The sequence below is a fragment of the Haplochromis burtoni genome, unplaced genomic scaffold (genome assembly GCF_018398535.1).
Source record: "Haplochromis burtoni strain Fernald_Lab_line unplaced genomic scaffold, NCSU_Asbu1 Contig_36, whole genome shotgun sequence".
Lineage (NCBI taxonomy): Eukaryota > Metazoa > Chordata > Actinopteri > Cichliformes > Cichlidae > Haplochromis > Haplochromis burtoni.
Window position 1 is genome coordinate 214,106 of NW_024582397.1, and position 27,424 is coordinate 241,529.

Below are 27,424 nucleotides of genomic sequence, written 5' to 3' on the forward strand. Positions count from 1 at the left end.
TACCTATTGCAACATTTAAATATTTAGCTATAAATAAAGTGTCATGAAAAATGCACTTCTCCTAAGATGTGGCCATATCCATTCAGTCTTGCTGAGGAAGAGCGAGATGACATGCCGGAGTCACGTTCTTCACCACCACCGTCACCTTTCTTCTCTGCCATCCTTGCGGCTTTCCAGCCAAATGTGTGCGATGATGCAGAAGAGGCTTGGCGAAGCCACATCAACCAGCTTGTGTCTGACTCAGATGGATCCTGTGCCGTCTACACGTTTCATGTGTTTTCCTCACTTTTTCAGGTATTATAGCTTGACCCTGCAGCCAGCCTAATCCCAAAAGACATCAGCGCGACGTGTAGTATGAGATGTCAAATTGTATAATTAAACCGAAAGGTTAACAGGATTAGCTATAAGGCAAACTGACCTTTCAGAAGAGGACTGCTTAATTGAAAATTAGGGTCACTCCGTAGATGCTCTCAGCTTGAAAATCTCCTGAGATCCATTAACCGGTTGTTGTTCACTTCACTGACCAAAGCTGACAGGGCAACATTTCAGAAAAATTGAATTAATGAAGGATGCACTAGTGCCTTAAATTATGTAGGCGGGATTCTAGTGGTGTTACAGACAGCATGTTTTTTATGTTTTGCAGAATATCCAAACCAAATTTTGTTCTTTGACATGTGATGCCGTCAGTTACCTTGGTGATGGCCTGAGAGGACTAGGATCAAAGTTTTTGAGGTCTTCTCAGATGCTGACATCATGTTCAGAGTGCCCAACACTTTTTATTGATGCAGACACAGTAAGTTGCCTGACATTTAGCGACTTCCAGTGTATTTCAACAAATTTAATGACAAATTGGTATTTTTCCAGATCATGTCTTATGGACTCCTTGAAAAGATGAAATTTAGTGTGTTGGAACTTCAAGAATATTTTGATACTTACAACAACAGAAAGGAGGCAGTTCTCACAGTAAGTGGTTCTTATCGTGTGCTTGTCACTCTAGATGTCACCTGTATGTTGTTGCTGAATTATTTAAATTGACCTCTGTTTTACACAGTGGTTGAGCAACTGTAAAGCTGCTTTTCCCAAGAGTGCTGGGGGTTCGGTGATAACGTGTCAACCACTGGAGCATGAGGAAAAGGTAATAATAATTATTATAAATATATTTATTTGAGCATCTCATGCTATCATATCAACAGTGGGATAAAGTAAAGCAGTGGGTTAGTATTTACTTTGGCTTAGATACTGCATTAAGCCAGTGTACAACCAAAATAATTGTTGATTATGCACATTTAACAAAAACTGAACTGAACATATGAAGGATTCCATTTCATCTGATCTTTCATACTGTACTTTCTGCATTGGGATTACTGTGTGATACTGTAGCTCTGTGAGTGTTACCTCTAATTCTCTTGCACTTTAAGTTGTTGACAAACTTAAGTTGATGCACGTCACATTTAATATTTCATATCCAGTGTGCATTGTGTTGATTTTCAGTTCTTCTGGGCATGGGAGTGAGCTCTCTTATGTTGCAATTTAATCAGGCTTCATAACTGAAGAAGGTTAACAGCAAAATAGAAAGTTTTGCTGTTAAAATGTATGAGTTTGTCACTTAAGTGAGTGCTGATTAACATGCAGAACATGCTTGGCTTTTCTTTTTCTTTTTTAAAAACGTGTTTTTATTTATTTATTTATTTTGTATTTAATAGTTCATGGAAACTATAAGCCCTCTTCATAATTCTAATTTGCACAAACATCTACCCTAACTTTCTTCCTCTGTGCATGTCAATAAAATGACACCAGTTAGACCTGTTCTATACTTCTCACCCACTCTATGTTGTAATTAATGACCATTTGCATGAATTTCATTCTCTCTGTGTGTTTTCCTTACTTCTTACTTCTTTTCTACCCCATAACATGCTTGCTTGATAGCAAATGGAATTTCTGGCTGTAAGTTGGAAAAGGCTTGTCTCTACTTTCCGATTTAAAACAAAACAACATTGTATTTATTGTATTGTCATTTTCAGCAAAAGGATACTTTTTTAAGTCTTCAATTGCGGTTGTGCAGACATTTTAAAAAGGAGGAAACAAGAAGTTAAAGACTTATTTTCTGATAATCATTTTCTATTACTTTCAGCAACTGGAGCTCTGTCAAAGACTCTACAAACTCCACTTTCAGTTGTTGCTGCTTTTTCAGTCCTACTGCAAACTGACTGAACAGGTCCATGCAATAAGCTCTGTTCCAGAGGTAGGTATATCTGCATTTGCTTCTCTTCAGTTTTTGAAGGCATAAAACACACTTTTTTTTTTATCTGTGTTCCTGTTCAGTAACATAAACCCCTCTCGACTTTTAGCTGACAAACATGTCCAAAGAGCTTAATGAGTTGAAGAGCAACCTGAGGTTAGCAGCTGCTTCAGTGGCAAATGATGAGATTGCTGCCTGTGAGAGTTCCTGCTCTGAGCCGGTTTTTAGCTCCTCCGAGGCTGCAGTGCAGGCCATCCTAGAAGGTCTAAAGAACAATGACTTTCCAACCGCTGTTCACTACATTCGTGTGTGCAGGTGAGAAAAGTAAAATTCTTGTTTCAGTGTTTATTAAAAGTGTTTTTTGATAAATGCTTTACTTATTAAAACAAATACTTATGATTTCCTTCCAGAACAATGTGGCCTAATGATATCTTTGGTAGCCACTCTGAGGATGAGGTCCAAACATTGCTGAACATCTACTTTAGACATCAAACTCTGGGTCAGACAGGAACTTTTGCTCTGGTGGGTTCAAAACAAGACTTGACAGAAATTTCTGTCAAGTTGATGGAACTTAATGGAGAAACTCGGGACATGATCCGAAGAGCCCAGGGCTACCGCACCATCACAGCTTTTCTCCCAGACTCCAGGGTTTCAGGCTCAACTCTCTGATGACTCTGACAGCCAGAACTACAAAACACCCAATGTCATGCCTAGTGTCACCTGTTGTCTGTGGTAGCTTCTATCATCTCAAGGGTGAACTTTCTCTTGGGAATAACCAAACCGCTGTTTCCTCTTCTTGCTTAAAGTACATCAGAATGTCATGAAGTCCAATCTTCAGATGTGCAGCAGTACTGTTGTTTTTAGACTGATGAGTGACTTTGCTGTTGCAAACACAGTACAGCTTTTATTGCACTAATAATAGAAATGTCACAAAGCAGCCTGTGTGTACTGAAGTACATAATTTTCACATTTAAAGAAAAATGAAATGAAATACCAAAGCTGAGTTATTCTCTTTCAGTTATGTTGTTTTAATTGTCAAGGGAAAATGTGCAATCCTTCACTAAAGTGGAAGAACTTTACTGTCTCCTGAAATTATGTATTTGAATATCATAGCATTGGAAAACATGAACACTGTTAGCACAGAAAAAGGGAGGCTTCATTACTTGGTTTGTGTGTTGGTGTAGGTGTGTTATGAGTGTGCTTGAGTGTGTGAATTCAAGTCTGACAACCATCACAGATGGAATTATTAAGACTGATTTGTATACTGCAAGTGGTTCATGTTAAAAAAATTCTGACATGCTGCAGATCTACTGTAATGTCTCTCAATCCTACAAACTCTTGTGTGGGTTATCTGTTACTCAAAACATCTTACTGTACCTTTTAACTGTGCAGCTTTTAGCAAATAGGTAAATTATTTATATTGTTAACAAAAGAAAATGTGCTTTTATCAGACTAGATTTATAGAAAAAATATTTTATTTTATCTGCTAAACCTGCCAAGCGTGCAAATTCTGTGTACAATAAAAATGTAATAGTAAAGTTTATGAACAAAGAGAGAAACTATTTTAAATGAAAGAAAAAATGTACATAGTGAAAAGGGGGGCTTTGCTGAGACTCATCAGATTGTATTTTTATGAAGTTACAGTTTAGGTGCATGCAGAGTGAGTAGCTACATATACATATATATATAAATCTTCCACAACAGTGGTGTAGCCTTTGGCCTTGTAAATGCTGTAAAAACTGCCTTTGCAATGTACTGTACTTTGGTATTCTGTTCACTAATACAACAATAAAATTAAGCTTAGATTTCTTATTTGTGGTTGGAATTTGTTATTGGAATTTATTTATTTGCTTATTTTTATTTATCTGGTTAAACTGCGCAGATAAATAAAAGTGAAGAAGTGAGTCTTCCAGCTTAGTATCATATAAAGTCAAAAGTTTAACGACTGTTTACTAAATAATTCAATTAGATTATTATTATTGTTGTTGTTAGTAGTAGTAGTAGTAGTATCAGTAGCATTCGTGTTATTAGGAATATCAAGGGTTAAAAATTCAAGCGGTCTTTTATTTTGAAGTGCCCTTGAGTTCCGGTGCGCGACGCGCGAGGTTTGTTTTTGTCGCGTGAACGTGCTAGCTAGCAGGCCGAGTTTTTCTTGGCTATCCCCTTTGCATCGTATTTTTAGTTTTATTGTGTCTTTACATCATTATATTACGAGATATATCGCGACATGAAAGTGCACACTCTTGAACGTCGTCATGGTAAGTCTGAAAAATGTTAAATTCACTTTTTGTGGGCTCCCCCCAATTTGACAACGATAGGCTGTCAGTGTAAAATAAAATGTTTCTCCGTAAAGTTTTTTTGCTTATCTAAAACAAACGTAAGCTAACGTTACTCATTGTTGCCCAAACAGTTTCGCTGTCACGGTAGTTTTTAGGTAATGTAGTTGAATACCGGCTACGTTGTAGTGTGACTGCCCTAGTAAATGTACACCACAACTTTGTTCTGAAACTCGGGACACCTTTCTGCTTTTTCATTCAAGTTATGTTACATTCACATTCTCAGGTATCAAGCTGTAGTACAGTGCAGTCAGTGGAATGGATTTGCCCTTAAAAAACATGTACGAGACATTCAAAGATGAAATCTGGAAAGGTAGGAAAACCTATGCAACATCAAAAAGCTGTGATTTTGGTCATCGGTACTTTTTAATCAGACGCCCGCAAAAACAGTTGTATTCTGAATATTATAAGTAGAAATGCATTGTACAGATTTACCTTTCGGCTCTAAATCGGTTTGTGGCTTGTCGACTTAATGATGAGTTCTTACCCATTATGAACATTTTAGAACTGGGACCACTGGATCACAACTGGTTTGACATACTGACTGCTCAAACGTCAGCGAATGAGGGCAGCGGCTCTGATCAAGATGAGCTCTGTGCCAATCAGGAGGGACATTTTAAAACCCCTTTAGACAAAACTGCAGTAGACAGTCAGCTGTTTTCTACTCCTAAAGTTTTCAGACACAGTCGAATTGTGTTACCTGAAATTGTGGATGAGCAGTCGTTCTCTACTACACAAGGTAATTCATTCAGATTGTTACTTATTTATACTGTAAATCTCCAACATGTTATTTAAACACTTGCTAAATAAAAATATAGGTTTCTGTTTTGATTTAATTGCAATCAAGAAGCTGCTGTAACCTCCTTATTCTTAGATTAAATCTAAAAATATTGTTTCTCTGTGATACTTCCTAGAAAATGATACATTGCCATGGACGGAAACACAAAGTCCATATGTGTTTCGGATCTCAAAAAAGGGGTGAGTGCAACAATGAATTATCAGTGTTTAAATTCAGAGTTGCTATATATACTGGCATTTTTATGAATGGTATGGGTTTTTTTGTTTGTTTTGTTTTTTAAGTGATTAAATAATTTAAGTAGTTGTGTAATTAAATCACAACAGGAACAACAATAACTAATTTTAATAACGCATACTGAAAAACTGCCTTATTTGGGGTTGGGAGGGAGCTATTTTCATGATAATTTTACAACAACAGCTTGGCTTGTTATGTTTTTCCAGCTATTGGCTGTTTTTAATGTATGTTTTGACTTTTTTAGGGTTCCTGATACAGAATATGAGGAAATTCAACCTCAGAATCAGGACAATTTTGGTGAGGTTAAAAATAATCTTATTCTCATTTACATGAATTGCATACAGAAGCCAAGACTTAATCATCACTGCTTACTTTGCTTACTTCCACCATATTTACAGATCCACTTGATACCCCGCATAAATCTCCAGTACGTATAGCATATCCAATGATTAATATTTTTCTGATAGTATTTGAATGTAGAAGAGTGAATAAAATTAAATGTACCTATCTTTATGTTTTTGTTTTGATTTTTGTTTTTATTGATACAGATGAGCTATGCCAAGCATATTTCTGAAAGTCTTGGTGCACAGATTAACCCTGATATTTCATGGACCAGTTCTTTGAATACACCACCCCCTGTTCCATCTACCCTGATTTTGTGTAAGCCAATAGCAGACTCGCTCATTTTAAACAACTGAAAAGGTTATATGTTCATTAATTTTTTGTCTCCTTTTAATCTTGCAGCTAAAGTTGATGAGAGTCCCTGTCCAGTGAGTGTTTCTGCAGACAAAAGTGTTGTTGTGAGTACTCAGTCCAGCACAAATGTACAGCAAACCTATCTTTATCTATTATTTTGATGAATATCACTCAATGTTGAATTTCTGGTCCTGCTGTATTCACATTCTTTAAATGGATATTCTGAAATTGTAACATGTTAAGAATGGTTGAATTTATGATTTTATGTGTTACTAGAAATCAGAATCAGAAATTGTTCTTATTGTATTACTCTTTTTGACATATTACAAGCAAAGAGGTGCAACATTTCAGATTTCTGCTGACAAAGTGTTTTGTCCTCTTACCTTTTCCAGTTTGTACGAAAGCTTTTCCCTTCTCTTTCAAATCCTTCCAGAATTGTGGTAGCACCACCTAAAAATGATAATATAACTACTGATAACCACGGTACTGACTTCTCTTTTTTTAGTATCACATTAACTGAAATGGTGAATATTTGTGAACTAACTATGGCTCCCAACAATTTTGGCTGACATGCTGATTGTTGCTCTGTCATCAACAGATGCTGTTTTGCCTGAAGTTGTTTCCTCCCAGACTTTATTAATGCAGAATGAGGGTATTTGGCAACAGATACTACGGGGTGCTAATGGAGATGGCAAAATGGCCAGTGCTCCTGATGAATTTCAAAATGCTTCATCCACTTTTCTCGCCAACAGTAATTCAGCACTGAGAAAAGTGAAACCTGACAGAATCAGACGGAAGCAATTCAAATTAAGTGAACATGACTGCAGCTCTACAGATATCTCAAAAACAAACCAGTGTAATGAAGAGCACAAAGCTGATGAAGAACATAGCACCGTTCCATCATCCCCACCGGCAAAAAATGGAAGCACTGGAATCAGCCAATGGTCTCCATTGAATTTATCTGAAATTCCCCCTTGTACTGCAGAAAATAATATTTTAACAGAACTGCAGCCTGACTTTGATTCTAGACAGCTTGTCAGGCCACCTATAAAAATCACAGACACTGGATTAATTAGGAAAAAAAGAAAATTTGTTTACACTGTTGAGACTTTGAAGCCAAAAGTTAAAGAAAATGAAACTAACTTTCAGAAGATGAACACATCATCAGTAATTCCAGATACTGGTAACATATTTAATTATTAAAAATATATTTATATTTTTCTGTTAAAATAGAAGTGGTTTTTTTTTTGTTTTCTATAATGACTGAAAAATTTTGTTTTTTATCGCCATGCTTTCTTTTAGGACCAGAACTGAGTAGTAAGCAGTCACAAGATGCCCCAGATGAAGCAAGCTGCTGCAGTAATGAGAAGAATGCAGAAGAAAAATGTACTTTGGAAAATTTGCCTTCATCTGTGCAAGAAAAAGTCCAGGATCTTGACATGTCACAGCTTCACAAAGATTTTGCACAAGACTTCAGCCAAATTTCAGACTCTGGTAGACCGACTAAAGGAGTTGCAGAAGATCAAGACCACTTCTCACCTTCAGCCTGTCTGTTGGCCATGAAAAAAGCTAAGCATCAAACAATTCAAGCAAGCCTTCACCATGACTATAACAGCATCAGTAACACAGGACATACGTCTACCACTAATCAAAATTATTCCACCAATGAAGGCACCATAAGTGACAGTGGTTTCCAGTCTGCTGTTGCAGATATCACTCACACTGCTTCTTCTTGTATTGTTCCTTTCTCAGAGAACACTGGATCAAAAACTGATATTCACAGGACTACTCCTTTTCCATCTACGCAGAGAGAAAATGAAAAATCCCAGCTCCTGGAAAGACAGACTATAGATGGCGAAAGAGGTCAGTTGGACAAGGAGAGCACATTATCACAACTGCCAAGCAGTCTAAAAGGAACTGATGATGGCCTTAACTGCATTCCACAAAATGGTGAGGTTCATGGCAGACTGCTAGAGAAGACAAACATTTCTCTTCCACCAGCTCATGCATCAGGATTCAAAACGGCTTCAAATAAAGGTATACAAATTTCCTTGGCCAACCTGGAGAAGGCAAGGCATCTCTTTGAAGAAAGAGATGGCGATCAGCCCACCAAATGCAACAGTGCCACGAAACTTAAAAATAGCCAGAGCAATGGATCCATGACAAGCACAGTTTCTGTATCAAATCAGCAACCTTCTGTAAGTGAAATATTTGAGGGTGGCAGCTGCCACTTAACAGCTTCACAAAAAGCTGATGTGACAGAACTGTGCACTCTCTTGGAAGAAGCAGATAGCCAGTTTGAATTTACACAGTTCAGAGGTGCAGAAGTAAAACAGCCTTGTCAAGAAAATGCCTGCTTTCTAGAGAAGACTGACAAAGACCTTGATCCTGATTTTCTTGCAGGCATAGATTTTGATGACAGCTTTAGTTCAGATGCTGAAAAGCACTTGGCAATAACTGCCATGCCTGACAAAATGACCTGTGTGGTAGATGAAAAAGCAAATGGTGGGACATCAAACATCACTGATAAATCCACCGGTGTATCAGTGTCGAGTTCTGTAAAAAGAGAAAATATCTCTGCTGGAGAGGTGCTTTCCTCTTCAGAAGACATTCCTGGAAGAAATAATTGGCTTATATCAAAGAAGCAAAAAAGTCTTAACAGAGCTGAGCACGGTGACGCAAGCAAGATGGAGAAACCGAATCCTTTAATGCTTGGTGTTACCTTTAAGACTGCAGGAGGGAATGCTTTAAGAGTTTCAAAAACATGTCTAAGCAAAGCTAGAGCTTTATTTGCTGATTTAGAAATTAATGTGTCAGATCTGAATATATCACACAAACAGGCTGCTGAGACTGATGCAAAAACCAAAAAGATGTGCAATGTAGATTCTGAAACGGCCACAGCTGATTTCAAGTTCACTCTCAAAGAAGACTGCCACGTTGAAGAGAAAACTTCAACATGTTTTTCCAACACCAAACAGCCTGTCTCTGCATTAAAACAGGCCAGAGACATGCAAGATAAAGATACTACGAAAAGTTTTGAAAACTGCAAAATGGATGCCATTACCATTTCTGAGGAACATGCCATTGTAGACACAGAGTTTGAGAATGTAAACACTGGACTAAGTAGGCCACATCCTGATGATATAGAAATGGAACGTGTTGGTTGTAACACTGTGCTGGAATTTAAAAATCCAGTTTCTTTCCATGAAAACTCATTTTCCACTTCAAAGCTTCTACCATGCCCAGCATCAAAGAGTATTGATTCCTCTGCCATCAGTGAATTGAGCAGTGGTGATGGATTCTGTACAGCCAGTGGGAGGAAAGTATCCGTGTCAGCTGATGCAATGAAAAAGGCTAAATGTCTTCTGAATGACACTTATTCACTTGAAGACACAAGCAAAAAAATAAGCCAAAAAGAAAATGTTTTAAGAGCAGCACAGTTCACTGCTCAAAATAAAGAATCTATTCCTAAAACAAGTGGATTTGACACAGCCACTGGGAAAGGAGTTTCAATTTCATCCACAGCTCACAAGAAAGCAAAATGCCCGTTGAGTGAACCTGATAAAGTGTATCATAAAATCAATGCAAAACCATCACATTACAAGATTCCAGTATATGGCCCACCACCCAGCAATGTAGGATTTCTTGCAGCCAGTGGAAAGAAAATAGCATTTTCCTCCAAGGCCCTTCAGAAGGCCAAAGCACTTTTCAGTGACATCAGTTTCAGTGCAGACAGCCCAGCTGGTCCTTACCCAAAGAACGGTGACAAGAAAAATGACAATTGTGAACATCCAGACAAAATGCAGAGTGGTTTGACCGCAGAGGGAGAAAACGTCCATGTCTCAGAGAAGCAAATTTTAAAGGACTTTGAAGATTCTATTTTAACAAACGCTATGCAAGAGAGAGTAGACTGTGATATAGATGTTAACAATGGTGAAAATATTATGCATACAAGTGGAAGTGGCAGTGACTTAGGAATTAGACCAGATCAAGGGATGACTTCAAACATTTCTGTAGAGTCTGCAAATAAACAAGTGAAACAAAAAGACAGTTTGCCACTACAAAGTGGTGGATTTGGTCCAGTAAATGGAAAGGGAGTTTCCATTTCATCTGAAGCCCTTAAGAGAGCAACATCCCTGTTGGAGCAATGTGATGAAGTGAACACTAAAATCAATGTTAATCAGTCACATTTGAAGACTTCAGTTTACAGCCCACTCCCCACAAGTGGTGGATTTCATGCAGCCAGTGGAAAGGCTTTGACACTTTCATCCGAAGCCCTTCAGAAGGCTCCTTTCAGTGATATCATTTCCAGTACAGAGAGTCCAGTTGTTCCACACACACAGAGTATAAAAAAATTTGTAAAGTCTGGAAGTGGATGCACTGAAGACAAAAACAAACAGCTAAAAAAAAAAGAAGCCAGTTTCCCACTACAAAGTGGTGGGTTTCAGACAGCGAGCGGAAAAGGACTTGCTATTTCATCTGAAGCCCTCAAGAAAGCAAAATCCCTGTTGGGTGAATTTGATGAATTGGGTGATAGAAGTGGAAAGCCATCATGTTCAAAGACTCCAGTCCCAGAGAATAGTAGATTTCTTGCAGCCAGTGGAAAGCCTGTGGCACTTTCATCTGAGGCCCTTCAGAAGGCTAAAACTCTCTTCAGTGATATAATTTCCAGTGCAGAGAGCCCACATGCAAAGAACAGTGACAGAAACCATGACAATTGTGAACCTATGGCAAAAATGCAGAGCGGTTTCAAAACTGCAGGCGGAAAAAAGGTTCATGTATCACAGAAAGATCTTTTGAATGCAAAACATCTTTTGAAGGTCTTAGATGATTCTGTTTTAACAAAAGCAATGCAAATGGCAGAAGACTGTGATATGGATGTTAGCAATGGCATTTCAGCAAAACACAAAAGTATAACACCTATGGTTGGAACAGGCAGTGATGAGAAAAACCTTCCAGAAACCAGACTACAGCAAAAGGCGACTTTGGGCTTTTCTGTAGAGTCTGAGAAAAGATACACTGAGGACAAAGACAAACAAGCGGAACAAAAAAATGACACTTTGTCGCTACAAACAGCGAGTGGGAAAGGAGTTACCATTGCATCTGAAGCTCTAAGGAAAGCAAGATCTCTGTTGGGTGAATGTGATGAAATGGAGGATAAAATTGGTATAAACCCTTCATGTTCCAAGATTCCAGTTCATGACTCACTTCCTCAGAATGGTGGATTTTGTGCCGCAAGTGGAAAGCCTGTAGCACTTTCCTCTGAGGCCCTTCAGAGGGCGAAAGCTCTCTTTGGTGATATAAGTATCAGTGCAGAGATTCCACATGCAAAGAATAGTCACAAGAAATATGACTATGGTGAAAACACACGGAAAATGCAATGTAGCTCCAAAACTGTAGGAGGAGAAAAAGTTAATGTTTCAGAGCAAAACCTTCTGAAAGCAAAACATCTTTTGAAGGAAGCTGATGACTCTGTTTCAAAAAAGGCAATGCAAGTGGAAGATGGTTTTACTAAAGATTGCAATATGGATATTAACTATGGAATTTCAGTAAAACATGATAATACATTGTCTATCAGTGACATTTCTAAGGACTCAGGAAATGGATGTACTGAAGTCACAAATGAACACATGAAACAAAAAAACACTTGGCCCCAACAAAGTGTTGGATTTCAGACAGCAAGTGGAAAAGGAGTCGCTGTTTCATCTAAAGCTCTGAAGAGAGCCAAAACCCTTCTAAGTGAATGTGAAGGAGTTGAGGATAAAATCAGTATAACAGCACCACGGGGCAAGATTTTGGCTCATGGTCCACCATTCAGGAGTAGTGGTTTTCTTGCAGCCAGTGGTAAGCCTGTTGCACTTTCATCAGAGGCCATGCATAAGGCGAAAGCTCTTTTCAGTGATATTAGTCAGAGCAGAGACACCCCAGCTGTTGCACACACAAGAAAGAACGATAAGAAAATTGATGCTCACAATCGAGAGGAAACACATTGTGGTTTCAGCACTGCAGGGGGAGTTAAAGTCCAAGTGTCCAAAAAAAGTCTTTTGAAAGCAACCAGCCTTTTCAAAGAATTTGATGATGGGGAATGTCATGATTCCCTATTATTTTCAACAAGCCCACAAGACAATCCTATACCAAATCTGTCAAAAGTAGAAGATGTGGAAGGACCTTCGGGTTCAAACCTCACAACGGCCTCTGACAAGTACATGTCTACCAAGGGAACTGCCTCTCTTGTAGTTGAATCCGTGCCCTCCTTGCAAGAGTTTGACCTAAAAGTTGAAAATTTAAGAGGACATGGTTGTACGTCTGTCAATAACAAGGCAGCTAAAGATGCATTTAAGTTTCAGGAAGACACCATAACACCATCTGGGGCAGGCACTCTGCATGATTGCCCTGAAGAGGAAATGCAGTGTCTGCTGGACTATGAAATAAATGAGGAGAGCAGCACCAAGGAGTCTAAAGTTTTAAAACCAAATGAGTCTTCAGTTCTTAACTTTCAGTCACTTAACCTTACTGGTTGCACAGAGACCCAGCAAAAATTTCTTGCCCAGGAAGCTCTGGACTGTACTAAAGCTTTGCTAGAAGATGAAGGTCTGGCTGAACACAATCTCTTCATGACTTTAGAAAATATGCCACTACAACATAACACAAGTGCCAATGGGTGTGAAGAGAGTGAAAAGAGAAGAGGGAAAAGATCAGTGGAAGACACAGAAATGAATGGTAGGTACCTGCATTGCTACTCAGAGTTTAAGTGTAATATTTTTATTGAAACTGTGCTGCTATTTTCAAAACTTATTTAATTAATTTATTGATGTTTTTCAAGCAAATTGCATTAATACCTTTCTTGCAATTTAGGATTAAGTTGTATTGCTTACTATTTGGAATTTTCTTTTTTTTTTTTTTTTTTTTTTTTTTTTTTAGAAAAGTTAAATGATACTTTATGACATGAAACCATTGTTTTCAGATGAGTAAACATGCCTGATCATAATTAACTTTAAGCCACAGCTCTGCTTTGAGAATAATAGCCTTCTAACTATTTAGGTCAGCCTCCCCTAAAAAGACGGTTACTGGAAGAGTTTGACAGGAGTCTCGTGGATCCAAAAGCTTCAACTCTCCACCCAGTCAAAAGTTGTTCCAATGGTAAATTGTTAGCACTATGGCACGTTTTCTGAGAACTGTTTATTTTGTGTTATTCATTAAATAACTATTTGTATTTATCCCTAAATAAGGTTTAATGAAGGACAGGGGAGTTTTTAAATACAGCACCTCCCTTTATCCAAACATTACTCGGCCGCACAGGTATGTTCCTATTGAAGCACCATGTTTTCAAACAGGTTAACAAAGTTATAAGCTTTTTCTGATATGTCCTTTCTTTTCTTTTCTGCAACAGTGGAAAAACCTATGTGGAAACTAGATTCCAAAAGACACAAATACAGAACTCAATGACAGGAGACCCCAGGAGCAAATCGGCACATTACAAGACATCAGCATTTGTTCCTCCATTTGTGAGAAGTGCAAAGACAGAAACCCATAAGACTATGGTGCTCAAGGATAGCATAAGAACACCTTCAGCCTTTGTTCCTCCATTCAAAAAACAAAGAACTATTGTTGAAGAGAGTTCCTGTAAAGCGCATGAGGGGGAAGACAAACACCAAAAACCATTTGTAATGTCATCTAACAGCAAGTGTTTTGTGCCGCCCACTAAAAAAACACAAGGCGCTGCGGATGGAACTGCTGTGGCTGCAGCTCGAAGTGACGATATGAATAATCAAAGCTTACCTGTTGACTTCAGGTCTGTCAGTGCTGTTGGAGAGACATCAGGTGTAGATGGCACATGTTCAAGAAGCCAAGGTGCAGTAAACAGTTTGAGCTACATCAGTGTAAAAGTTTCTTTGTGACAGTTTAAAAAAAAATGCTGTCCGTTTGCAGATGTATATCAGAATCTTCAGAACACTGAGCTGGCACAGGATATACAAGACATGAGGCTCAGGAAGAAGAAGCGCCAGAACATTCGACCTCTTCCAGGGAGCTTGTATCTTAAAAAAACATCAGGAGTACCTAGGATCCCACTAAAAGCTGCAGTGAATGGAAAGATCCCAGGAAGATACACCCCAAAAAAGGCAAGGCTGTGACTGTCACTGGGTTTTTTAGCATTTTTAAGCATACTTGGATTTGTTTGTTTTGGTTTTAAACACAGACTGTGAGACACAAATGTACTTGTTTTTATTTTTCAGCTTTATGGATATGGAGTCCAAAAATATGTTTCCGATATCACCAGTGAGAATGCAGAATCTTTCCGCTTCAGCCTGCTGCAGTTCATCAAACTGGAAGCCTTTACAGATGAAGGTGGAGTTCAGCTTGCTGATGGAGGATGGCTGGTCCCCAGCAATGATGGGACTGCGGGGAAAGAAGAGTTTTATAGGTATTACTGAATCACACTTTGTGTTAAATGAATTGGAGTAATCAGGTTTAGCAATAAAATATAAGCTTAATATACTAAATATCTCGTCCTTATATGCCCACAGAGCTTTATGTGACACCCCGGGTGTGGATCCTAAATTGATCAGTGAAGCATGGGTGTACAATCACTACAGATGGATTGTGTGGAAGCAGGCCTCTATGGAAAAATCTTTTCCAGAAATAGTGGGCAGCCGGTGTCTCACACCCGAGCAGATTCTCCTCCAACTTAAGTACAGGTATGTGCAACTAAAGCTTGCTCAGATATTTATGCAGTTGTAGGTCACTTTTTAATTTGCATATCTTGTTGACAAATAAGTATTGTTATGCTTTTCTAACTGCCATTTTGTACGGTATTTTACAGGCAAAATAAATGTTGAAAATATAGACTTTGCAGTGAATTACACTTTTAGCTAATTATGCTGAATACAATGGGATAATGTTAAATGTGGGATACAAATGTTGGCATCTACCTAGCAAAATAGCTGCTAGGTAATTATTGACTCAATTTAATGTATTCATTGCTTTTTTCTAAAACATATTCTGTTTATGTCAGATATGATGTAGAGGTGGACCACAGCCGCAGGCCAGCTCTGAGAAAGATCATGGAAAAGGATGACACGGCAGCCAAAACCCTGGTTCTCTGTGTTTGCGATATCATCTCCAGGGGTCACTCCCCAAAAACACAGAGTCACAATGACACCAAAACCCCTCACAGTGCAGATGCAAAGGTTGAAACTTCAGCTGCACTCATTTGGCTGACAGATGGTTGGTATGCCATTAAAGCTCAGCTGGATGAACCTTTGACTGCAATGGTTCACAAAGGTCGACTGACTGTCGGGGGCAAGTTGATCATCCATGGGGCTCAGCTGGTCGGATCACAAGATGCTTGCTCCCCTCTGGAGGCGCCTGAATCTCTGATGTTAAAGGTAGTCTAAGACAGAGACCACAACTTTTATCTCTACACAACACAACCAGAAAAGAAGGTGTCTTACTTCTGCTTCATGTGTTTAGATCTGTGCCAATAGCTGCAGACCTGCACGATGGGATGCTAAGCTAGGATTTCACAAGGATCCTCGGCCATTCCTCCTTCCAATCTCCTGTTTGTATAGCAATGGAGGTCCAGTAGGATCTGTTGACATTGTTGTACTGAGAAGCTATCCCATGCAGGTGTGCACTGATATATAATCACTGTTAGTCAGATTTGGGTTTTATCCTTTTTAACTCTGTCTAATATGTATTTCTCAGTGGATGGAGAGGAAGCCAGATGGCAGTGTTGTATTCCGTTCTTCACGTGCAGAAGAGAAGGAGGCGAGACGATACAACAGTCACAAACAAAAAGCAATGGAAATCTTATTTGCCAAGATTCAATCTGAATTTGAAAATGAAGAAAAGGGTAAGGATCAGGTTTACAACAAGTTCAACAAGCTGCTACAGTCTGAAATTCGATAAGTTTTTTTATAAGCTTTTATCTTTAGGGAGTATCAAACCACAGCGGCGAAGAAAAACAATCAGTCATCAAGAAATTGCAAATCTGCAGGATGGAGAAGAGCTGTATGAAGCAGTGGGAGATGATCCGGCTTACCTTGAGGTAGTAAAACATTTGCTTTACAGATTGTTGGCCTAATTTCAGCTGTGAAGGGTTTTAGTATATTATTTTTCCCCTCTTAGACTCATTTGAGTGCACACCAGTTGGAGGCCCTTCATACCTACAGACGCTCTCTGATGGAGAAGAAGCAAGCTGAACTGCAGGATCGATATCACCGTGCTCTGGAAGCAGAGGAGAATGAAATGAACTGCCCCAAACGAGAGGTTACACCCGTGTGGAGACTCTGCATTGCCGACTCCATGGAGCAACCCGGCAGGGGTGTGTCTTCATTTGTCTTCTTGTTTGACTCTTTTTTTTATAATTACTGTAACTTGCGAACTACGTTGTGCTAACTTTTTTTTGTTTTAATCTTGGTTTCAGTTTACCAGCTGAATCTTTGGCGACCTTCCTCAGATCTACAGTCTTTACTAAAGGAAGGCTGTCGATTCAAAGTCTATAACCTCACCACTTCAGATGGAAAGAAACGTAGCTGTATCGAACCTGTTCAGCTCACTGGGACAAAGAAAACACAATTTCAAGAGCTCCAGGTACTGTAGGAAACAAACTCCCTTTAGCACATGTGAATTTTTTTTTTACCGTTTATAAATTAAACATGTCATTGAAACTTTTGTAATGTTTCCATTCAGGCATCACATGAATGGTTGTCAACATACTTCCAACCAAGAGTTTGCACAAATTTTTTGAATCTTCAAAATCCAGATTTTGAGGCACTGTGTGGAGAAATTGATCTAGCAGGATATGTCATCAATGTTGTAGATGGAAAGGGTAGGTGTTTTTTTTTGTTTTTTTTTTTGTTTGCTTGTTTTTTTGTTTTATCACTTGCTTTTCTTACAACTGCTCGCATCAAGTTCGCTGAAAAGTCTTCTTCTTTTGAACACAGGTTCGTCTCCTGCATTTTATTTGGCTGATGAGAAACTAAATTTTGTGAAAGTTCGCTGTTTCAGCAGCTTGTCTCAGACTGGCCTAGAAGACATGTTAAAACCACGCGTCATATTGGCTCTGAGCAACCTCCAGCTCAGAGGTCAGTCAATGCATCCCACGCCTGTTGTGTATGCTGGAGATCTGACAAGTTTTTCTACAAATCCTAAAGAGGTTCATCTACAGGAATCTTTCAGCCAGCTTAAAACTCTGGTCCAGGTAAGATGCTAAAATCAAAACCTTAAAAGCTGCTGATATTCTTCAGAAACTGCTCTCTCTCACAGCAAAAGTGCTAATCTCCTCAGTACTAAAAATTGTTTTGTAGAAAATGTAATAAAGTAGTGTACTAACATTTTTTTTCCTTGTTTATCTTCATCTCAGACTTATTTGAGTGCAATAAAATGTTAACATTTTCATCACTTTTGTTTTCTTTTCAGTGTCAGGAGAACTTCTTTGTAACTGCTGAAGAGAAGCTTTCAGAATTAGTCAGATCAAATGGCCTTAGCTACAGCTCCTCTCCAGCTCTCCAAAGACAAACACCAGCTTCTCTAACAGACAGAAGACAAGACATAAAGTCAAGTGTGAGTTTAACTTCATGCTGTGGTATCTGGTGTTTTTCAGTATATCTGTTATAACATAATGTCATCTAGTAATATATCAGTTCTAAGCCCATCATCTTGATTGTGTCTTTTTATACAGGTGATTTCTCAGAAGCCAGGCAGAAACCTTGGATCCGTCACACCTGTCGGCAGGAAGTCTCCTACACCAACATCTTCAGCAGAAAAAGATCCCAAAAGCCTGAAAAGAAGGAGAGCACTGGACTATCTGTCTCGTATCCCGTCTCCGCCACCTCTTTCCCATCTGGGCTCAGTGGCTTCTCCATGTGTAAATAAGACATTCAACCCACCTCGGAGGTCTGTGACACCAAGCACTTTAAAAACTGTACAGACACCATCTCACAAACTAGGGGAGGATGAATGGGTGAATGATGAGGAACTGGCTATGATTGATACCCAGGCACTGCGTGTTAATTTAATCTAGATACATACCACTGTGTGATGACAAACACGCTACAGCTTTTCAATTGACTGAATGTAGATGTTAAGGTTCCGTGTGTATATAACACATTTTTTAGGGTTTTTTGTAGACTTGTTGGCCTCATAAAATGGGGAAAGTAAATATTGAAATCATGTCACTTCACAATGTTTTACAATTTTATACTTGTTTCTGTGAGGTTCCTGCATTCAGTGTTAAATAAATTCAGAATTTTATTCTAGCAGTTTTGGTCTGTGGGTCTGTTTTTGCATTTAAAGACGAACACCTTCAGGTTTGAGAAAATGGTGGATTCTTGTAGTAATGTATTGTTGTTTGGGGGGGGGGTACATCCTTACTGCCTTCTTAGGAATTAAGAAGGGAAGTAGCAGCTACTTGCTGTTAATGAACTGTACTTGATTAATTGATCGTCAACAAGTTTGAGCATCTATATAAAAGTACAGCTCGGGTTTGCCAAATTGCATCTGAAATAATCACATAATATAGTTTGGTTACATTCATTTATACAAGCAAACTTCAATGAACTGAAACAATGTAAAGAAGATATGAGAGGCTGATAAAGTCATACAGAAAAATGATTCCTCTAGACTACAAATGAGCAAATTCCTTTAGTCATTTTACTAAAGGTGGGAACAACTAATTAAGGGTTATTAATCAAGGTAAGATTTGTCAGTTATGTCAAACTGACAAATATTGATTTATTTTTGGAAGCTTTAAAAAAGGTTTATAGGTACAAGAATACAGTATAACTTAAAGAAATTCACCATATAAAAAAGTTTGTAATAACCACTTTGAGTGATCTTGATTCAAAGCGTTAAGTATTTCACCATTTTGCTACACCACTAGTGATTAGTTTGTGGAGATGTCACAAGTATATCAATTTGATTTAGCTGTTTTCGCTTAACTGTAATGCTGACTTGGACTTTTTTTTTTTTTTTTAAATTCTGGTCTCTTTTTTTTTTAATTTATTTAGGTATTTTCAATATAAAGATGTCAGGAAGCAGTTTATAATGCAGTCCAGGGCAGTGAATAGCAACGGCTCACATACGCTATAGAAACGCAGGCATTATAAAATACAGCGGGACTCGGTGAAGTAGTTACTGCTCTTTGTATAAAGTAGCTACTGCTCTTTGTACCCATTTTTGTCACTACCCCGTCGCCTTTCAGTCCCGCTGGTGTCGCTCACGCAACGAGTGGCCAGGATGCCTGCCATTAATAAGAGAATAGAAGAAGAAAGTCACTTCCGTAAACACAAGGCAAGTGCGATTTTGAATCTGCAAACCGGTTATTGTGGGTTTCCCCTGAATTTATGCATCCCCAGTATGAACGGTAGGCAACCGTGAATATCGTCAGTTACTCTATCATTTTACGTTTACGTAGTGAACAATTTTGTTTATTTATTTTTCTTGTTTTCTGTGCAACTCGTGTTGTGGCACGTTAGCCAAAGGTTAATGGTTGGCAGAAGACATGGTTTCGATTTTAGCTGATTAATCTACGGTGTGTGTAATCATGTGCACTTGTATTTACATATAAACCCAGCCCAAAAAGCAAGCCAAATGTTTTTGGTGGATGTATATATTTTGTTACATGGGTTATTGACAAAAAGTCTTATACCGTTGGAAAGTCTGTTTATTTCCCTTTAAATTTGTAAGGAAAATGAAAAACTCGCCAAATCTTTTCTGCCAATGTCAAGGGTCTTATTCTGCTATTGACTCATAGTTTGAGCTTCTGGCACCCCATGTGTTGACAATCACGTACCTGATTATCAGCACCTGTGAGCATGGACTCGAATGAGATTTCTCCTATCGCAGTTGGATCATAGAGACAGACTGTGGATAAGATACAGGGAACTTTATGCTGATTGGATAGGGTAACAGCTTTTGGTGGGAACAGTGTGATGATATGGAGTGTCATCTCCCTCACTGTAAAAACAAGGCTTGTCATCATTGGAGGCAATCTTAGTGCAGAAAGATCCCCACAGTCTGGAACTAACCTTTATTCTCCACGATCACAACACTCACCCTGACAGAGCGGGGTTTATCAAAGTCCCATTGAATATTTTTGGGATCAGCTTAGGCTTTGTGGGCGTTCGTGCCAGAACGACCAACACAACCACATTGGCTGACTTGTGACAAATGCTGGTTGACAAATGGGATTGCATCCCACAGCAGTGTGTGACCAAGCTGTTGACCAGCATGAAAAGGAGATGGCAGGCTCCTGTTTGTTTAATTAATAAATTATTAAATTGGCAAAATGCTTTCTTTCTTCAGACTTTAATCATCACACTCCAGTAAATAACACCAAACAAGAGACAGAAGCAGAATAAGATGTGTGGCTGGCATCAGCAGAGAAGATTTTTCATGGGTGCAACCCACATATTCAACTCTTCTGCTCAACCCAGAAATGCATTTTCCTTACAAATGCGGCACCATTTCAGGTCAAATAAACAAGCTTTCCACAAGCATAACTTTTTTCTTTTTTTTCCTTTTTTTTTTGGCCAAAAAGCGTTGTTACAAAGAAATAATCAACCAAACATTTTTCTTACTTTTTCTGCTACGTTTATAAATTGGCATAGCAGCACTGAAAAATCTATAAGATAAAATAAATAAAGCAAAATAATAAGAATAGGAATAAAATGCAGTATTATTATGTAGTATTTTTGTGGTGTTTCAATGTTGTAAGTATTCTAATCTGTTTTCATCCAGATGTCTCAGCCTGAATTATGTTGTACAACCTCTGATGCCATAGAAACATCTTGTGTGAGTGAGGATAAAGAAGCTTGTAAAGATGACTCTGCTGACACAAACAGTAAGTGTGTGGGCACTGACGGTGGCGCTCCAGACAGCAGTGTCAGGGACCGCGTGTTAAGGGAGGTAGGATTCACCAGCTCTGCCTTCATCGGTCCAGCATTTCCTCCACAAACAACTGCAGCCGAGTCTGTCATTGAAGACTCGCTGAGTGAGTTTTACAAAGAGCTTGAGAAGATCAATACCCCTGATGGTGCTAATGGTAACCCAGGGAAACAAGATGCAGCTTTTGATCAGCCACTTGTACCTACTAAATTACCCACCAGCAACAAAACTCAGGATGTTCCTGAGGAGAAAATTGCTAACATGAGGGACTTTGAAGAAACAGATGGCTCCCAAAAAAGCAATGGAAGAAAACAGCCAGCATGGCCTCACTGGTATCAAAATGAGCCATACAATCCCAGGAGGCAGAGGCCAGGCCCGGAGCTGAGCTCTCCCCAGTGGCGTCATCCACAACCACTGGACAGGCCACCACACCTGAGATTTCAGAGCCCACCATTCCCTCACCAACCACCACCGTATGCATTCCCAAATCTACAAAACCCACCACCACATGTGAACCCTACCTTTCAACATCCAAGCATGGCAAACCGCTTTCAAGAGGAGCTGCGGTTTCCACCTTTTTATAGATTCCCACCTCCAAATGTTTCCAGACACCACTCTCAGGGATTTTATGGAGGTCCTCAACATCAGTTTGACAGGGATGTGCATGGCTCCAGCTATGATGGACACTCAGCTAATGAAAATGTCAGGTGGCCTAGAGATAGAAGTGAAGAGGTCTCTCAGTTAAATGAAGATTATGACAGGCTCCAGAGATGTGATTCAGAAAATGAACCTTGGGAGCGACAGCACTACTATCAGCCGCGTGACGACACACATGCATGCCATTCAGCCCTGGTGCTGATCTTGATGCGGGGATTGCCAGGATCTGGGAAATCCACACGTGCCAGGTAAATCTGTGTGTAATCTTAATTTAATTTCGATCTATTTATTCTTATCTGAAATTATAGCTTAAAAACAGCAGTTTGACACCGATTGTTTCCCACAGGGAGCTGCTCTCCACTGGCCCCAGTGGGATCATTTTGAGCACAGATGATTACTTTGCACACAAAGATGGCTACCACTATGATCCTAGTCTTCTTGGAGCAGCACATGAGTGGAATCAGAGAAGAGGTATTGACTCATTACAATTTCAGTCATTTAATACGAGTAAAGCAACCACAGTGCCTCTGTACTGTAGTTGTTTACATTTTCATCTGATAAAAAGCAAGATCCCCCGGTCTATAGAGTATTTTAAACGAATGAGCCACAACATTAACACACTCAAAAAAGAGCCTAAGGCATTTACACGGTCTCCTAAACATCTTGGTAACCAAAAGGATTCACTGTTAACTTTAATGGTGCCTGATATCACAGGAGACCCCTGGAAGTCCCTAATTGGTTAGTGTTGTTTTTTGTGTGGGTTGGCCTACACAATTTTCAGGCAGGTGGTTTTAATGTTGTGCTAATGTGCGAGTGTGTTAATTTGAAGAGATGTTTCAGTGGCCTAGCTATCCAGCATTTAAAACAGAAATGTTAAGTAGGTGACTTTTTCCACTGATAATGTGTGAGCAACATGGGGGCGAAAAGTGATTGTCGAAAAAAAAAAATCAAATTAAATGGAACATAAAACAAATTAAACATTTTGGTTTAAAAACAGTTTTAATTTTCTTGCCAGAACTTGTCAGAATCTTTTCTTAATCTTCTCAGCTAGAGGTGCTCTTCATGATGGCCGGTCTCCCATTATTATTGATAATACAAACATTCAAGCCTGGGAAATGAAGCCATATGTCAAAATGGTAAGTGGCCATACTAAATATTTATTATTATTGTTGTTGTTGTTGTTGTTGTTTTTATTATTAGTTAATATTTCATACCACTTTCACTAATCCTTCGAATTCCTCCAACTCCTGCATCAGGCTTTGGAGAGCGGATACAAAGTTGACTTTTGTGAACCGGACACCAGGTGGAAATATGATCCTTACGAGCTGGAGAAGTATGATTTCTGACTCATGATATTAAAATGCTGTTAGACATAGTTTAGACTTCACATTCTAACATTATCCTCTTTTTTTCTTTTTCTTTTACCTCCAGGAGGAACAAACACGGTGTTCCTCAGGAGAAGATCGCGCAGATGATGGACCGTTTTTCTATTCCCATATCCATAGACATTGTCATGAATTCAGAAGAACCGTTTCATGTGAACCAGAGACGTCAACCAGAGCAGCCACAAATGATGAGGAAAAAGCCAAATTTACATAATTTCTAAGACAATTTAACAGCTTCGTAATTTACCTTGTATGACCATTTTTAGAGTAAATATTGTGAATTTTATAATTTGTACCTGTTTTTAATATATTACTTTGTATACTGTAATTTTTTTCTAAGAAAAGAGAAAAAATATTTTTCTGAGGAAATTAAAATTGCAATTTAGTATGTAATAACAGATTTTTACAGTATGCGTATTCTTCACATTACAGAACAACAGTGAAAACCAGGAGTTTGCCCTGTTTTAAATTTATTTTTTTACTCATTTACAAGTTGTTCCAATTTTTGGTGAGCTTGATCAGTGATTTATCATCTTGGTTGTTGTTCTGTTTCTTTCTTTCTTTTTTTTTTTTTTTTTTAGCTAGAAATTGTTTCTTCCTGCGACATACACCAATAGGCAGATTTTCAGTGCCAAAATAGCCAAATATAAACATTGATATGAATTTTCTTTTTTAGTTTGTTACACTGGTGTTGTTCTTACATAATTAAAACATTGTTGGTCCAGGATCAGTGTTGCAACTGACCAGTCCTGTTGTCTGGGTATTTAGTTAGCATTAGCCAAGAAGCTAGCTAATGCTATTAAAAACTGTCACAAGTAAACCAATATGAGTAGCTAAATTTGGCTAACAGCAAAAATAACTTGATAATATATTGTTATATAGCATACATTAATAAAGGAAACACTTGAAGTGCTTTCTATTTGTTCCAGAAGAGAGTTTTACATAAGCAAATGTTGATGCAGGAACAACACCAACATGGGAATATCACACACATTGTGTGTATAAAGAAATTTAGTCGATTCAAGTATACCCTCTGATTTTATTCGTTTGCAGAACCACCTTTAGCAGCAGTAACTGAAGTAGCAGAATTTCAGCCAAGCTTTAACCGTGAGACAGTTGACCTCACAGCTCACTCTAGAATACTTTGGTATACAGAGGAGTTTTTTGTAAACTCAATGACTGCAAGATGCCGAGGTCCTGTGGCTTCCAAATGAACTAACTCACCCCTCTGCCACTGTGCCTGACAGCCGGTGTGAGGTGTTTGCTGATATGCTGTGTTGGATGTTCATCAGTAGCGGCTCTATAATATCTGCATTTTTGTCATACTTTATGTCTCCAAACGTCATTGCCCCAGAAGTCCTGTGGTTTTTCAGATGCAACTTTGCAAATTTAAGCTGTGTTGCCATATTTTTAGAAAGATGAATGTTTTTTCAAATAATATCAAATAAGCCATACGTGTTCAGTCTTTTTATATTATACTACCATGAACTTTAATATTTAACCTGCTAACTGGGGCCCGAAGAGGCTGAGATTGAGCTTTTTTGGAGACTGCAGACTGCCGACTGCCAAACTGCTTTTATTGAGGTGGTCACACTTACTGATTGGTCAGTTAATTAAGTGCATTGAAGCAGCAGCACCTGGCTGCTAAATGCCCTCTTATTTCCTATCAAAGCAGTAAATATGTACTTAGTTTTTCACAGGACTACACACCGTCATGTGAAAAACAACTAAACTATACAGTAACTTCCATGTGATGCATTTTTTCTGTTTTAATGTCTTTGTGAAAACTATTTAATGCTTTTTTTAGGGTAAATATTTTATGGCAGCTAGTAGAACAGTTTCCTAGCAGAAGCGCTTAAGCCTTAACAAAACAGACTGATTCTGATGTCTTTGAGTTAAAGTGTTGGTGCATAATGTTTGAAACCAATTGAAATTTTCTAATTTGAACAGGATGGTTCTTGTTTTTCTTCTGTTCATAGTGGTTATTAGGAAATCCTTTCCTAAGCTGTGCTGAGTCCAAGTGATCTAAAAAAGTGTGCCTGAAGCTAAAGTGAGTGTCCAAAAAGTCAGAGTTAAACAAATCAACCTGATAAAAATCGAGTGTTTCTTGTATAAAACAGATTCTTTGTGTTTCTTTGTTTGGGTGGATGAAAGGATGAAAAAGAACCTCATCTTGGCTCCTGGTAAACTTTTAAAAACATGTTGTTTTTTTTTAAACAAAGGCCTGTAAATTGTAATCAGCATAAACAAAAACTAACCCTGTCAGTGTGCAAATGGACAATATTGTTTCTGTCTGCTGGCAGACTCAAAATTGGTGATCCTGCATTTTGTGTGCTCATTTGTGAAAGCGAAGCAGTAATAGGTGTGCCTCCAGTTAAAAACTGTTGCGTCTTTGTAAACACAATATGCCTCACGGACAGTTTGCCAAAGCAGAATAACCCATCTACAGCTGCTGCAGCCAATTACTGTAGGGAAACATTGAGTAGAGACCCTATTACTGTAGAAACTCTGATATAGCGCTAAACACCAAGTGTGGAGAGGTCTTTGTCTGATAGCATTCAGTGTTCATTACTGTGTGTCTCACAGGAAATCATATTTCACCCCACTGTTCCTGCTGGTGCTCATTAATGCGGCACAGAGGTGATGTTTTGTTGACTCTTTTCCCCCAATCGTTGTTGTGTGGGGAACCAGAAAGTTTTTTCTACACCACAGACTATACAGTTAAATGTGTGTCTGCGGTGTTATACTGGTTGAAAATTTTGTTTTTAAGAAAATTAGGTCGTGTTTTTGGAACTGGGACTAACATGGGACAAGTTGGTATTTGTCTTTGGGATCTTCATGTGACAGATCTGGGTTAACTTTCCTGTTTCTCTGCTTCACATTTAGTTGCACTGTTGTATGCTTAAGAACAGCATACTGATAATTGGATGGACATAAACTGAGATTTAACCCAAATGCAGTATGTGTTGGTTTGAGTTAGAGAAAGGGATCAGTGAAGGGTGAAGAAAATACCAGCGAATGAGAGTGGGCAAAGGATTATTGTCCAGAATGAAATGCCACTGTGAGGTCACACTTTTTACCAAATATTAACTTAATAATAGGAATCCACGTGACTGGTTTCACTGGTCGTAGTTTTAATTCTCTTGAAGGCAGTGTTTCCAACTGATGCTCTTCCAGTCTTAAAAATATGTGTTTAGGGTTAGTTATTTGTTTTTTAGACTGCAGTATTCAGCATACTGCTGTCTGCAGCTTCCTATCTTTTCTGTAGAGGGTTTTTAATGCTACACCAACTTTTTACATTTTATACATTTTAGTGTTACAAATTTTCCACAAAAAAAAAAAAATGCAGGTTGATGTGATATGTAAGATATGCAATAATCTCTCTGTTTCAGTGTTTGTGGAAGTTTTAAGACTGAATCTAAGTCTTGCACAAGCTTGATTTTTGTAAATGATTGCCTTATTTGTTTAAAGGGTTATTCTGCACGGAACTACAAAAAAAAGTCAAGGCTAAACTGTGAAAATAAATGGTAGGAAGGAAACCCATAAATTAGATTTAACTGGTAAATAAAAACTTATTGAATCTTAAAATGCAGAGCTGGCCTCAAGTATGTTCAGTATTTAAAAAGGCTAAGCCGTCCTGTGAGTCTCCCTAAGATATAATCTGACCTTGAGTCAAGAGAATCAATGAGGAGGCCCTTTAAAGGGGATTTCTAATGGATTTGCTTTCTGTCTTTTGATGTGAGTGCAGCCCTGTCTGCAGTGAAGAGTTAGGCTAAATGGTCAAAAACTGCTATTAGATTTTCTTGCAAAATGGATGCCTGGGGCAGAAGAACAAGATGAAAAGGCTTTAATGAGTAACTCAAGTCAATAACAAAGAAGAGAAACCGTTTTAAATTTAATCTAGACTTCACTTTTTAAAGAGAAATTACACCCTCCAAAAACATTTTCTATAAAATTAAAGGCCCTTTGGTTCCACCCTTGTTAGAATAATAATGCAAACAAGCTTGAATTAGTTATTAAAAGTCTTATCAGACCAGGAAACAGTAGACAACTGTATGTTGTCACAATTCGGCTCAAAATGAAGGCCTCACATAGATGATGTTCGTTATTTTAATTAAAGTAATAAAACCAAAAATAGTATGCTTGATTGTCAGCTAATTAATATGTACACAACGTCTCGGTGAACTGT

General features: G+C 38.5%; 3 protein-coding genes across 10 annotated transcripts in view; all 3 read left to right on the forward strand.

Moving 5' to 3' along the window:
* Positions 1-3,166, forward strand: part of frya (furry homolog a (Drosophila)) — a 45,488-nt gene extending 42,322 nt beyond the window's left edge. For 6 of the 7 annotated variants that reach the window (XM_005926438.3, XM_005926432.3, XM_005926433.3 and 3 more), the window contains 8 exons: positions 87-294; positions 644-793; positions 865-963; positions 1,052-1,135; positions 1,927-1,944; positions 2,132-2,242; positions 2,349-2,554; positions 2,650-3,166. In XM_005926438.3, the coding sequence (XP_005926500.1) occupies positions 87-294; positions 644-793; positions 865-963; positions 1,052-1,135; positions 1,927-1,944; positions 2,132-2,242; positions 2,349-2,554; positions 2,650-2,908 (1,135 nt within the window). In that variant the 3' untranslated portion in view covers positions 2,909-3,166. The remainder of the gene's footprint in view (positions 1-86; positions 295-643; positions 794-864; positions 964-1,051; positions 1,136-1,926; positions 1,945-2,131; positions 2,243-2,348; positions 2,555-2,649) is intronic. The other variant, XM_005926434.3, reaches the window with a different exon arrangement.
* A 996-nt stretch (positions 3,167-4,162) lies between these two features.
* On the forward strand, positions 4,163-18,585 carry brca2 (BRCA2 DNA repair associated). The gene is made up of 27 exons (XM_005926441.2): positions 4,163-4,497; positions 4,802-4,888; positions 5,081-5,314; positions 5,490-5,553; positions 5,853-5,905; positions 6,007-6,035; positions 6,157-6,268; positions 6,353-6,408; positions 6,697-6,787; positions 6,903-7,487; positions 7,607-13,024; positions 13,346-13,444; positions 13,534-13,603; positions 13,695-14,155; positions 14,234-14,424; positions 14,539-14,726; positions 14,830-15,000; positions 15,318-15,690; positions 15,776-15,931; positions 16,010-16,157; positions 16,240-16,352; positions 16,433-16,628; positions 16,731-16,897; positions 16,997-17,135; positions 17,251-17,507; positions 17,726-17,869; positions 17,988-18,585. Exons 2-27 carry the CDS (start codon positions 4,834-4,836, stop codon positions 18,327-18,329), a joined length of 9,912 nt encoding a protein of 3,303 aa, XP_005926503.1. The 5' UTR covers positions 4,163-4,497; positions 4,802-4,833; the 3' UTR covers positions 18,330-18,585.
* An 825-nt stretch (positions 18,586-19,410) lies between these two features.
* Positions 19,411-27,341, forward strand: n4bp2l2 (NEDD4 binding protein 2-like 2). 2 transcript variants are annotated; one of them, XM_014334909.2, is made up of 6 exons: positions 19,411-19,670; positions 21,047-22,098; positions 22,197-22,321; positions 22,898-22,986; positions 23,107-23,183; positions 23,282-27,327. In XM_014334909.2, the coding sequence occupies exons 2-6, from the start codon at positions 21,047-21,049 to the stop codon at positions 23,454-23,456; spliced, it is 1,518 nt and encodes a 505-aa protein (XP_014190395.1). In that variant the 5' UTR covers positions 19,411-19,670; the 3' UTR covers positions 23,457-27,327. The 2 variants fall into 2 exon arrangements, with proteins under 2 accessions (XP_014190395.1, XP_042075576.1); XM_042219642.1 differs by lacking the exon at positions 19,411-19,670 and adding an exon at positions 19,684-19,838 and having other exon boundaries at positions 23,282-27,341.
* Positions 27,342-27,424: the final 83 nt, after the last annotated feature.